This window comes from Gasterosteus aculeatus, chromosome 14, assembly GCF_964276395.1.
Source record: "Gasterosteus aculeatus chromosome 14, fGasAcu3.hap1.1, whole genome shotgun sequence".
In the NCBI taxonomy this organism is placed as follows: Eukaryota; Metazoa; Chordata; class Actinopteri; order Perciformes; family Gasterosteidae; genus Gasterosteus; species Gasterosteus aculeatus.
The window spans coordinates 16,804,346-16,819,177 of NC_135702.1; the positions used below are offsets into that span (position 1 = coordinate 16,804,346).

The window sequence follows — 14,832 nt, forward strand, 5'->3', positions numbered from 1 at the left end:
TTTAAAAGTACAACGTGCATTTATGGTCTTTTATCAACCAGGGTTGAGGAATCTTTTTCACCTTGAAAGTTTTGCAAGGTCAAATACATTTGTTTTACCAAATATTCTCATGGTGTTCATCCGCTTTGCTGACGAAACTAAGCTGTGACGTGTAGATTCATGAACATACTACATACAAACGTTTAATGCAGAAAGCGCAGACAACACAGCTAAAGGGGAACAAACGTCACACTGATGTGTGAAGATGTGAACAGGAACGTTGGATAAACAGTGAACGGGTGCGATCGACCTCCTGGATATGGATCAGAAGGGCTCTGGTGAGACTAGAACAAGATGCTGCCGACTTGTAGTGGACGCCATCATCACGAAGGGAGCAAGACAAAAAAGCCAAGATGGCGACGGACAAATGGTTGAAGTCGAGGCTTCAAACTGAACAGAAGCGATGGGTGACATTCGTTGACTACGGCCATTTGTGAAATGCCTGAAGAGGTTTCCTTCGTCAAATAACAAGGTAGGTAGGTAGGTACAGTTTGGCCGGTCTGAAGGTTTCAAGGGGTAGAGACAGACAATTATAATGCAAATTCAGCGTATTCGTTTCAAAGAGCTGAACACGGCTCAAACACATATATAAGCGGTGCATTGAAACCGTGAAATTTGCTTTTTAGCTGGTTTGAGAAAATGGAAACAAGGTGGAGGGCACCTTGGGCTTGTCCTTACGGCCCCCACCAGCATCCAGCTCCGCCTTCAGTTCTCCCCATTTATCATCAAGTGGTTTAATCCCAAAGCGGTGGAAGTTAGCAGAGTGTGCTCACAGTGCACGGCCACAGAGAGGAGGTGCACGCTGACCTCATTTAGTCTCTGTCTGCTTATTTTCCTGCCTGTGATTGATAATTGTCTGCCGTTTGGCTCTCGGGTCGGGGCTGATCAATCAGTGGTGTCGCAGCATGACATTCAAGCCTCAGGGTGCCAACTTAAAAGGGCTTCCTCTTTTTCAAATGTTGGCTGATGCAAATTGGGGAATAAAGATTAACTCTGAATACCAAACAATGTAAAACTATTGTGGTATTAATGCGTTTTCAACTTGGCGTGCTGCTCAATGCTCGCGTCAAAGCAAAAGTCAGTCATGACTTGAAACTTACAGATGTGTAACAAAGCAACTCATTTTAACCACGTGCGAAACCTACAGGAGCAGAGACCCGGGCTGCTGAAAGATAGAAGTATGAGAATAGCAGCAAGTAGCTGACTTCTCCTCCTTGCAGCCGCAGCGCTAAAACTCATCGGAGCCTCAGCGAGTCCAACATATCCGAGCGTGAGAGCTCCACTGCAGCTTCTGGGCTTTAATAAAAGTCTTAACTCAACTCCTTGCTGCTTCCTGGTCACTGCTGAATTGCATGCACACGGCGCAGTGTGTGTGTGTGTGTGTGTGTGTGTGTGGGTGTGTGTGTGTGCGTGCAGCTCGCCACAGAAGGAGAAAATGTGAATCTTCCTGCTCTCCTTACGTCTGCGCATAAAACTTTTCAGACGAATCGACTTCCCTCCAGCGACGGTGTCGTCAGTGTGCGTTTTGCGTGTTTTGCAAATGCCTGTTTGAAGACGAGCAGAACACACGTGGTTTCAGCCGGTAGTTCTCCAGCCCGGGTCACCGTTCGGGCTCCGGAGCAGCTGCTCGGCTCGGCCCCGGCTGTGGATCGGCCCTGTTGGACTGATTAAGCCTCCCTGTGTCTCTGCAGGAGTCACATGCGTTCATCTGCAGGACCTGGAGACTCATTCCTTCATTAATTAAAGGGGCCGCTGAGCGCCGTGTGAAGTGTTCATTTGACTCTGAGGATGATGAAAACGGATCCGTTATGAAAACTAAGTTAATATCTGTCTGCAGGAGGCCGTTCAATTCATTCATTCTGGTCTTTCAACAAGGATTCATTGTCTCTTCCCGTCGACACATTTCTTCTGAGCGTGTTCTTTTTTACACGTATTCTTTTGGAGGCTGGCGGTCCAGGACGGATGGAGGCAGCAGGACGTAGCTGTTCTCTCACCTGCTTGTCTTCATTGTTTAATACTCAGTAGAACACATTCAACTTCAATGTGTTGACAGAAATCCAGAGCTGTTCTGAATTCTCCTCTATGCCTCCGAGGCCAGTGAATGAATATTTGAATAGTGCAACAGGAACTATAGTAACAGCATGTTTTACCATTATGCATGCATGAGAATATCCTGTAAACACACATGGACAAACCCCACGTCCTTCCATAGCATCCATGAATAATACACATATTGTGTCCAAAAAGACATTGTCATCATTCAAAACAGACTCAATTATTTAAAAGTCTTTCCTCTCAAGCTTCAAAGGTCATTCCTGCAGAACATGATGACCAGACTGAACGTCTTCTGGCTTTTTTCTGGAATGACATCTTGATTTAACACAGTTTCACTGGCTGCAGTTATTTGGACATAGTTTGTGATCCATTAACCGCTTTAGTGGAGGAAAAAAGAAAGTTTCAACATACAAAGCTTGTCTGTAAAAAAGTGCTGATGTCTTGTGTGATGTCATTCATTCCGTCGATTAGTATGAGATCCATTCAGCCATTCATCCGTTCATTAGTTCATTATTCTTATGTCACTCTGCAGCAGATGATTGCGGTTAATCATCTCGGAGTCCCTCGCTCAGATAATTAGCGAGTAGAGTCGCCGTGGTAACGGGATGATTACACCCTCGGGAACATTAAAACGAACGCATCATCATCGGGTTGGTGTCACTCATCAGCTCTGTTTCACCCTCAAACCGACAAGCTCTCCTCTAGATCAAGTGTCACTCAAACTCCAACTGAAGCTCCGCCCACCTCGTTAGGAGCACATCTTCCGATTTGTCAGAGTGGGACTGCGTTCCGGACCAGGACCAGGACCAGGACCAGGGAGTTTCCTGTGACCAGAAGGACACAGGTTTCAACCTTTTCCCCGCCGGAATACGGTTGAATGTTACGGTATTCTCGGATGAAAAACAAAGTCATTTAATCAAGATGAAAAAATACATTCTTTTGTTCATGCTCAAAGACTACAACTCCCATGATGCTTAATGTCTCTGGGAGAGAAGTTCCAGTAGAAAGAAAGTATCACATTCCGATAACACTGGGTATCCTGCTTTCTATAAAATTGGACGTCCAACAAAAGATTTGAATACTAAAGGCCGCCGCGTGTTTCTGCGTCTTGTCGACGCACTGGTTTCACTTCCTGGTTGTAAAGTCGTGCGTGTGTTGCAGAGCGATTCACCTCCAGAACAACAGGTGGAGTCACGTGTTTTGTTGAAGACGACCTGGAGAGTCACGTCTTTGTGTGTGGAAGTCGCTGGTTGCTTTATATATTGATCATAGACTTTATTGCCCCGTGCATCCACACTGCTGCTTTTCATCACGGACACATTTGTCCCGTATTTTCCTCCACGACTTTGTCCCCCTCGTTGGTGGAGATCTCCCTCCATGAATCAGAGGCCATCCGGCGTCCTCATAGTCCGCCAATGACGGCTTGTACAAGCGCTCATATTTAAAAGCTCTTCAATCTGATCCGTTCTCTCGTAAACGTTCTTCCTTTTAATAACGGCCGTATTGTGCTGTGAAAACGGAGACGTGAGACTCTAAAGGACGTAGTCAGAGACCAATCACAGCCTGGTGCTGCAGGACGCTGCGTCGCTTTAGACGCTAGTCTACAAAAATGGGTCGACGCACGTAAGGAGGCGTGAAAAGACACGCAGGGGACACGTAAGGGGGTCTTGCGTCTGCGTGTCCTCGCGTCTCTCTGAAAACGCAGAAGCATGAACTGGGCTTAAGGGAAAGAAAACGTAGCAGGATTCAGAAATAATGTGAGGGGCGTGTTTTCTAACCCCTGTGGAAATTACCCCCTTGAATGATTTATATATATATGCAAGATCATTTTGTCCCCATGGAAACACTTGCCACACATCAGTACGGATGCAGGGATGAAAGAGAAATAAAACGTGTACTGTTGTGTAAGCTGGAGCGATTAGTTGATTCATAGATTTGTCTCCAGGGAATTGAATCATCAAAAGAATTGTAAAGAAATATATTTCTGTCTCAAAAGAGAGCTTCATCTCAAACAACCTTTTTGGCCTCATGGACCACGGAATGTTTCAAGAACCATAAACACGATGAAATAAAAAGATAGGATCGGCATGGAGACATCTTTACATATACTGCAGAGTGAGCTTGGCGCATGAGAACTACGTGACGCAGTAAACCCCATTTTAAGTTTGACTTTTCTTCGTTTGCCAGCTTGTGGGCTTAAGTTTTGCAGTAATCATCACGTGACTGAGACGAGTGTCTTGCTATGTGTCCAGAGGGACAAGCGCATGTAATGGAGAGAGTGTCATTTTTCTAAATACGATATTTTTCATAAAAAAAAGAGTCAAATGAAAGAAATAAAAGTTATGCATTCTTTCTGTGAGTCGCGGTACCCAATGGCCCATTACGAACAATCAGTCGCCCCCTGGTGGTCGGTAGAGAGAAGGCAGTCAAAGGCATGAAGGAGTTTCAGAGCTCAAAGGTGAGTTCGGGAATTTTGGCTTCAGACGTCTAAGTATGTCAGGTATTTAACCTGTTTGTTAATGTATTAACACAAAAACAGTAAAGGAATGTATGCATGACATGCACTCACACACTCAATGCAGCGTGCAGCGTGGTGTTGCATGTTATATTAAAGCGCAAATAGAGACAATCTGCCCTTCATGTGATTGCTCCTTTTACCCAGAGGACATTAACACTCACACACACATGCACGCACACAGTCGATGTGATTGGAGCTCTCACCCAGAGGACACGGACAAACAATCACAGATTGAATTGAGGGAGTGTTTACTCACCTGGCCCTGTGTGTGTGTGTGTGTGTGTGTGTGTGTGGAGGTCACAGGGTGGATGAGGTGCTCTGTATTCAGCTCTCTCACAGCTCAGCATAAAGAAACACCAGAGAACCGCGGAATGAATCCCACATTCAGTTCAAAGTTGAGTTTTTTTTCTTAAAGGGTTTTTCATCCATCGATTGGACAAACTGCTCAGCAGCACAGAGTCAGCTGGAAATACAAAACACAGCCTGCACCGACGTTCAAATCAGCTGGATCTGTTCTGTATCAGACTGCACAACAAAAGTCATCAGGACCCACTGAACTCATTTAGGATAAAGGAGGTTTGGCGTGCTGGAGCAACACGATGTCCACTGTACATGCTGCTCTTACTACTCGTAACCCAATCAACAGGGAGGTTGATTTGGTTCTAATCACTCCTCATTATTATCTCAGACATCTCCACCTCCTGGATACGTTTCCCCCTTGTTCTCTGAGGGACAAGTTAAACAGACGGACGCCCTCGGCCTGTTTGAAGGCAGCGAACAAGGCTTCACTTACCCTGTTGCATTACAATGGCAACTACATGTGAATACAAAGCAGCCGCAGGAGGCAATTCTCTTTCTGCTGCACTCAGAACAGAGAAACGAGCCAATGTTACAGTACGGCCCCAAGCCACTTCACCTCTAATTTACACAAGAAAAGGTAGTTCATCTGAAAGCCCCGTAATGAATCTGCAGAGCCCATTTAGCTCAGTGAAAGAGGTGAACTCCAAAACTCATTTCAGCCAGTTGGATGGAGATCTATATATATATATATATATATATATATATATATATATATATATATATATATATATATATAGTAGAAGCAGAAATAGCAGCAGCAGACAGTAGAAGGGAGGTATGTATTTACTGTGTATTTACTGTGTATTTACTGTGTATTTAGTGCATATTTCCTGTGATATCATTGGTAGTAACAGTCTCATAGAGGAATCCAGATGAGGTGGTGGTACAGAGGAGTAAAGAGTGTGTGATGACGGCGTTGTCCTCCTTCATGGATGGTTTGCCTATGTGCGCCCCTGTGGGAGTTAATATAACATGAATAGAACTGCTACGTCGTTTCCATGGAGACGTCACATCCAACCGGGTTTTGTCAAAGTGGATAATTAGTTAATGAAGCGCACTGTGACGACGGCCCAGAGTTTGCAGAGGAATTTGGCCGACACGTACATTAATTCAAAATGCCCCTTTCTTTTTCTCCCTCCATCCTTCCCTCCGCCCCCCTCCTCCCCCCCTCCCCTCTCCTCTCCCCCCTCCCGCACGATAATCAGTTCTGCTGTAATCAATTAGCAGGATGAGGAGCAGCAGAGGGAACAGGTGCAGCTAAATGTTAATGAATTCCTCTGTGGCTGTTGTCACAGTAACACTGACTGAATGTTTAAACTGCTCGTTGGCCCGATGACTTACACCTCCGCTGATGGAGGGACACACACACCATCACTCTGACTGTGTGTGTCTGTGGATACGTGTGCGATACAATCTGCACATGTGTAATGGGCCGCCTGGTTCTGTGAGGCGCGTGTTTTGTATTTAATGACGACCCACTATAATTAATGCTGTTTGAGACGATTGTACAACAGCAGCTTATGCTCTTATTTCTAATTGGCTGGCATTGGTCTTTTAAAGGTGACCTGCAGAGGTTTCTGCTACGTGAACAAACACAATGGTTAAGTGCGTCATTGAGGCCTAATGAATACGTTTCCCTCCTCGTAAAACATTTGCAAAGTCAATTTTGACAAAACCGAATTGGAAGCAGCCATGTTGGTTTTCTGTCTTTTATTCTTTGTTGACAGTTACTTTTCTTGGTGCATTAACAGCTGCATGTCGATCAGTGCAATGCAGTGGAATATGTAATATGCAATGTTCATCAGGATGCTGTGCATGTGCGTCCTGGTCTGCATGCATTTGCTGCTGGTTAAAAAGTCTCTGCTGGCGTATCGACCACACTGTACACTCGCTGATCTCCCCCGTCCTGCACCTCCTTCCTCCAACATCTAAAGCAGATGGGGTGTTATTTGCATTACACTTTTCATATTTCCTTATGGTAACGCAACATATTCTTGCAGCTAACATGTGTAGCATGTGTGCGCGTAGTTAGCTGGGGTTTGTGGATGTGTGTGTCTAGCGAAAGTCTGTTGCTGAGACTCCGAACAAAGTACGTTTTCTCTTGATTTGCCTTCCTGATGCCCTTTTGTTCGCAGCATGTTTGGAAGATAAGTGTCTGGTAAAATAAGATGTTCTTTGACGACGATGGAGGGAGGCGGTCTGTGTTGGCGTTCATGGTGAAGGACCTGCTGCTCAGGGCAGCGCGTCCTATCACAGGTCCGCTTTAGGAGGCATTGACCCACAGTCCTCATATCGGTGCCCGTAGACGGGTCGGGTCTCTTTGGCTGAACCGCTGATTTGATGCATGAATGAATGCGAGATGATTCAGTTATGTGATTTGTCGGGGATCTATGTGACGTGGCGCCTTTGGGGCCAAACGCAAACACAGGATGGGGACGTCGAGGACTCACTGAGCTTTGAGTTGGGATGAGGTGCAGTCGAGAAAGAAGCCGCTCTGGGATGCGATTAACCATTCGGTCTTATTACCTTTCGTTGGTCTCCAGCAAAACAGAATAAAACAAGCAATGTAACGGCCAGAACAAAATGAGCCAAACAACAACAACAACAACAACAACCTCTCTGCAGGTGACTTCACTCCAGCATCAGTAGAAAAATAAAACTCTGCAGTCATTCATAACAAGGCTAAAAAGAGGGAGGTGGATCAAATCATATCTGACTTTTCTGATTCATTAATCATTATTAATTTACACCCAACATACACAGAGACACGTGCAACACACACACACACACACACACGAGTTTACAGGGTCATTGTGAGTCAGCGGGATGGTTGATGGCAGCTGCCTCACAGAGCGAGCACACTGCGGGCTGAGCAAACATCTGCTGTGTGTGTGTGTGTGTGTGTGTGTGTGTCAGAGGTGGGTTGTTAACATGCAAATAAAGCAATTAAAATGCAACACACACACACACACATGAACAAACAAACCAATGCACGCAGACAGTATACACACATGTACATATTTACACAGTGGCTTTTACGCTGACTCGTGCTCAGCAAGGGGCATCTCTGCTGAGACGAAAGCACCAACACGCTCAGACACACGCGTGTGTTCACGTGATGCCTCCGTGTTACCTTCTGAGAACCGCTGTAAGACGCGTTAAATCCCTCTAGCACTGTTTCGTATTCTCGATGGTGGTTTACTTACTGGTTTTGTTTGTAGTGTAAGATATTTAATATTTCATTCTCCTTATTTGTCCCTTTGCATGTTTCTAATGTGCATACAAAACAAAACCTCCTGTTGCTGACTCAGCATTTCTAGCAGAAAGCTTCCTCCACAAGCTCTGCAGAGCCACACAAACAACCGCAAAGTCACTCCAAATGACCACGAGACTTGACACTCCGTCTTCCAGGGCCGGGGTCTCTCGGCCCACGTGAGGGGCTCCGTTGTCTCCTCGTCCGTCCACGTCGTCGGCTCAACGCTCCCTGTCCTCGGTCTCTTTCAGAGCATCAAGGTGTCGTGGCAGCCGCCTCCGCCGAGCGCCCAGAACGGCATCATCTCAGCCTATAAGATCAAATACAGGAAGACCGGTCGCCGTGGAGACCAGGAGGCCATCGAACCCAACAACTTCTGGTTCCTATTCACAGGTGGGATTCATTCATGCAAACATGGAGGAAGTGGACTAAAATGAAAAGATCCATTTATGCAAAAAAATAAAAGCACAGCCTTTTTAATTACTACATTACGGAACGAATCGGTAGGCTTTTAGTTATTGGAATTAAAAGAGGTTTTGTGCCTTTTGTCCGTGTCTTCATCTCCTGACGGGCAGCGTTTGGGTTCATTGCTCATTATTCACAGTCAATCTTATGACAAAAGCACAGAGGACTCTTCTTTTAGGGCATCCTCATCTCAACATTTGGTGTGTGGACAATGTGAGGACAACGTGTCTCACCTGTGGACGAGTCCTCTGATACGATATGTCTCTTTTGTCTTTCTCTATTTTTCTTTCAAAGAAAACTGAATGTACATCTGTCATGATCTGTGTGTGTGTGTGTGTGTGTGTGTGTGTGTGTGTGTGTGTGTGTGTGTGTGTGTGTGTGTGTGGCAGCATTCAAACTGCCACCAGCTATTATTTCCATTTGAGGTTTGAGGATTTGAATGAAACTGATCTCCCTTTCATTATTTTTCACAAATGGTTATCTTCATCCGCCTTTCCGTGAAAGAACCCCGTTCCCCAGTGGCAGGTGTGTGTGTGTGTGTGTGTGTGTGTGTTGAATCTGCCCCTGCAGGCCCTGCTGTCAGCTATTATCACTGCTTTTACTGTCTCAGAATAACAAACTGAATCTCAATAGATAACCGGACAAACGGCTGCTGAGGAGACGAGGTGTAGAAACCCGGCCAATTAAACGCGTCGGTTTGTTTTTGCCTTCAAGCGGCTTCATTCAGACACGACAGCGCCGTGTTTGTGGGTTCAGCAAGGAGACACTTCATCCACGCTGAATCCCACCGAGGACACGGCGGCTCACATGAGCACCGGTTGGGAGGAAACGTGTTGATGCGACACAGATGGAAAACATCTGCTCTTCTTTTGTTTTTGTCTTTTGTTGGTTGAGCAGGAAGCGTGTTTGTCTACAAACAGATGACTCTATGTCCACACACACGCACACGCAGGTAGAATATTCCTCCAGAGAGCAGGTCAGCGTCACTACATTCACACACTTATTTCTTATAAGCTTTGGGATCTGCGCTGGCACAAAGACCTGGTCCCACACTGATCCAGGATCTGATCGGCAGTCCTATCAGGTCTCCGGCTCACGTCATGAAAGAAGTGAAAGCTCATGGATCCAATTCTGAGCTTCCACCCAGAGACAAAACAGGGTTTCTGGACACTGGAAACTGGGTTTTTAAAACTTGGGCCGGGGGGGGGGGGGCGCCTCTTGCTTTTTTTTGCTGTGCTGTTATTTCCTCTCTGAGGCCAAACAACATATACTTCTCAGAGGTGTTCACTGTAAGGGACGTTTGATTAACACACCCTCTGTGCAGGTCTGGAGAAGGGCAGCCAGTACAGCTTCCAGGTAACAGCCATGACAGCCAACGGAACGGGTCCGGCCAGCGACTGGTACGCCGCCGAGACGCCGGAGAACGACCTGGATGGTAAGAACGGGACGGGGCGGGACGAGGGGGCGTAAACTGTCCGACTGTCCTGACGCACACATGAACATTGAAAAGGACAGACGGGAGGAAGGAGGCCGAAGGGAGAAGAGATGAAAGGTCACACAAACAAGTAGCAGCTGTCACCTTAATATTTGATCTCTGGATCATAAAAACAGGCGACTTACACTCATATTTAGTATTCACGAGCCACACGTTTTAATAAATGATTGATAAGTAGAGTAACCGAGGAATTAAATAAATAGGTAATTTGTATTAAAATGGTGTATGCGTTACATTTCTCCCTCTAGAGGAAAATGTGGATCACCGTCTCAACAGACAATAAAAAAGACACATGAATAACAGCATGTGGAAATGTTGTGTCAAGTGTTTATTAATGTCGCTAGTTGATTTCAGGATGACTCCTCCTCTCAGCATCAGTATCAAATCATCTCATTAAATATTGGTATACTGATAATAAATGCTTTTCACTATCTATAGTGTTGGAAACATTCTTGAAATGCATTGTAATCTACATTTTTCTTTTATAAAGACTTATAAGGTCAAGCATCATCATTTCTGGTCAATATATTGTATATATGTGTATCTAAATATTATGCATTATAATAGAACTATAGGTCAATGTTAAGTGGTCATTGTTTGCTTCATTTTAAATGTGTGTTATAGTGAGTGAGTGACCATTTACTCCACTCAGGAGATGAAATGATACCGTAAAACACTTTATAATGTGTGTTTAACAGGATAAAAGGATGAAATATTACTTAAACCTCAGGCAGAGTCTCAGGAGGACGATGTCAGGAACACATCCATGCTAACTGTGTTCCCACGCCGGGACCGAGGGACCCGGAGACCTCGTTTCGATGGATTATCACTCAATTGAAGCGATATGAAGCGTCGTCCTCCCGCCCCGAGCACAGAGAGCCCGCTGATTCGATCCTGTCTGATACTGAAAGAACAGAAGGACACGTCGGGACTTGTTAGGGCTCAACATTCGCTGTGTGTGTTTCTGCAGAGAGTCAGGTGCCGGACCAGCCCAGCTCCCTGCACGTCAGGCCGCTGCCCAACAGCATCATCATGTCCTGGACGCCGCCCCTCAGCCCCAACATCCTGGTTCGAGGCTACATCATCGGCTACGGCGTGGGCAGCCCCTACGCCGACACCGTGCGCGTGGACAGCAAGCAGAGATACTTCTCCATCGAGAGCCTGGGTGAGGACGACTAACGTGCATGAAAAGGCTAAACGCGTAGACCATCAACTCGTCAGCAGGTCTGCTTGATATTCGACTCATCATTCAACATGACACCAGCCTACGACAGGAAGGCGATATCCGGAAGATCTGAAGATGAATCTCTAAAATCTATATTTATATTTGTCTCATCAGCACCAAAAGTAAAAATGTGATTCCTGGAACTCTCATATTTCCCATGAATCCAGCTGCTCCTGCAGACAAAGAGCCAATGTTGACTCGGTGCCCCTGTTCGAGTCATTTATTGTGATGATGGCGTCCCCATTTAATTACCATCAATAATTCAGAGAAATGTAATAAGAAAGCAGCTTTAGGAGGAAATCTAATTGTGGGGGGACAACCGAGAGAAAACATCCCGCGACAAGCAATCTGCATTCCAAAGAAGACAATAACAAATGGGCTGAATTTCCAAAGCAGATGAAATTTCCCGTCTCGAGACCCTCACTGGGGGAGTAATGGAAAAATAAAATCCTGCCGCCGTGTTGCCTGCATCGCACGGGAGCGGGCGCACATATGTACACGACATTCATAATTCATGGCGATCATTAATTGATGCGGCGATGCGTCTGGGGAGCCGCGTGTGCTTAACTGATGCCAGCATTATTCACGCCACACAGAGAGATACTACAGGTATTTGTGCGCACGCCCCCCCCTCCCCCCTCCGGCAGGCTGGAAAAGCATTAGCAGCAATGAAAGCAGCTGTTTATCTGAGCTCTAAAACACGTCATTATTGTCACATGTGCTGCCAAAATGTTTCTACTTCATCAAAACATTTTATCGTTATATTTAATTCGTAATCTCAACCAAATAAACTTTTTTATGATTCGTCGCATTATGACCACATGGCATTTTGGCCATGTTTGTGCTGTTTTAATGGAGTTTGAGGACTTTTATACTGTAGTGAAAATCGGAGCCACAGAGAGTCAAATTTAAAAAAGCCCAAACTGCGTGTGGTTCCTACGGGTAAATATTGGCCGTGTGAGGAAGGGGGATCATCATGATCATCGTAAAGTCAGAACTAAACTGGGATCACCTTTAACATCTAAATAGCACGACGCTGAATTATACAGCACACCAAAGAGCACGAAGCTTTAACGGGCTGCTCACACAGAGACGCGTCGCTAAAGGCCGCTTCAAAACCATCTCGCAGAGCAGAGCGAGGCTGAAACACTCCGTGTGATCGAAGGAAAAAGGGTTTATACCCATGCTCCCTTCCTCCCTTGCCCCCTCGCCCCCTCGCTCCCTCGATGTGGCCTTCGTGGAAATATCACAAGTGGCCTCCTGCGAACGCACGCCGTGCAGGTAACCGACTCTGACACGGCGTAGTCATAGCTACGGGCGCCATGTTGGGGTTTAGTGCCTTGCCCAAGGACAGGTCAACATGCGATCGAACTCCCGCTCCTCTGATTGAAAGACGCCACTGACCTGCTGTCTGTGCGTCTGACAACAGGGATTGATCCAGTCATAAAAAACTATCTACATAGAACATTTTTTCTTTCTCTTTAACAGTAAAATTAAGGTCTAAAAATGACTGCTTCCGATGTACTATTGGTCCTTTAATTAAAACAATGATTTTCTCTGTCTCTTTGCTCTCTCTCCCTCTCAGAGCCCAGCTCGCACTATGTGATCTCCCTGAAGGCGTTCAACAACGCAGGCGAGGGCGTCCCTCTCTATGAGAGCGCTGTCACCCGATCCCTGACAGGTACACACACACACACTGATGATGACATCACAATACATCACATTACATGATGATCACTGATGATCACATCACATTAAATGATAATCACTGATGATCACATTACATTATATAATGATCACTGATGATCGCATTACATGATAATCACTGATGATCACATTACATTATATAATGATCACTGATGATCGCATTACATGATGATCACTGATGATCACATCACATTAAATGATGATCACTGATGATCACATTACATGATGATCACTGATGATCACATTACATTACACGATGATCACTGATGATCATATCACATTATATAATAATCACTGATGATCACATTACATTATATAATGATCACTGATGATCGCATTACATGATGATCACTGATGATCACATCACATTAAATGATGATCACTGATGATCACATTACATGATGATCACTGATGATCACATTACATTATATAATGATCACTGATGATCACATCACATTAAATGATGATCACTGATGATCACATTATATAATGATCACTGATGATCACATTACATGATGATCACTGATGATCACATTACATGATGATCACTGATGATCACATCACATTAAATGATGATCACTGATGATCACATTACATGATGATCACTGATGATCATATCACATTATATAATGATCACTGATGATCACATCACTTTATATAATGATCACTGATGATCACATTACATGATGATCACTGATGATCACATTACATGAGGATCACTGATGATCACATCACATTATATAATGATCACTGATGATCACATCACTTTATATAATGATCACTGATGATCACATTACATGATGATCACTGATGATCACATTACATGAGGATCACTGATGATCACATTACATGATGATCACTGATGATCACATCACATTAAATGATAATCACTGATGATCACATTACATTATATAATGATCACTGATGATCGCATTACATGATGATCACTGATGATCACATCACATTAAATGAAGATCACTGATGATCACATTACATGATGATCACTGATGATCACATCACATTAAATGATGATCACTGATGATCACATTATATAATGATCACTGATGATCACATTACATGATGATCACTGATGATCACATTCCATTACACGATGATCACTGATGATCATATCACATTATATAATGATCACTGATGATCACATCACATTATATAATGATCACTGATGATCACATTACATTACACGATAATCATTGATGATCACATCACATTACATGATGATCACTGATGATCACATTACATTACATGATGATCAATGCTGATCACATTGCATTACATAATGATCACATTACATTGCATTACATGATGATCACTGATGATCACATTACATCACATGACATAATGATCACTGATGATCACATTACATGACGATCACTGAGTGCTGTGATGTGACAACAGTACTACTGTGACTAGAATAATAATGGCCCTGGTTACACTTGTTACACCTTTGATCTTTCTCCACTCAGGCAGATGAACATTTGCATCCTTTCATTAATAATAGTTATTACTAGCTAAATCATTTCTGATGTGTTAGTCGACGTGTTACAAACACATTAGTTTGATCTAGTAGCGCTGTGCGTGTAATAACAGGAGCAGTTGTGAGTAACTCATCAGTACGACCAGTGTTCCAGATGTCTGTAGCCGTGGAGACCGGCAGCAAAAGCCAGATGGTTTGCTAAATGTAGGCTAGAAATCTC

General features: G+C 44.5%; 1 protein-coding gene across 1 annotated transcript in view; it reads left to right on the forward strand.

Moving 5' to 3' along the window:
• Window positions 1–14,832, forward strand: part of dcc (DCC netrin 1 receptor) — a gene marked incomplete in the record, with an annotated part of 177,412 nt that overhangs the window by 101,651 nt on the left and 60,929 nt on the right. The window contains 4 exon segments of the mRNA XM_078088380.1: window positions 8,477–8,618; window positions 10,015–10,125; window positions 11,156–11,350; window positions 12,996–13,091. Coding sequence (XP_077944506.1) covers window positions 8,477–8,618; window positions 10,015–10,125; window positions 11,156–11,350; window positions 12,996–13,091 — 544 coding nt within the window.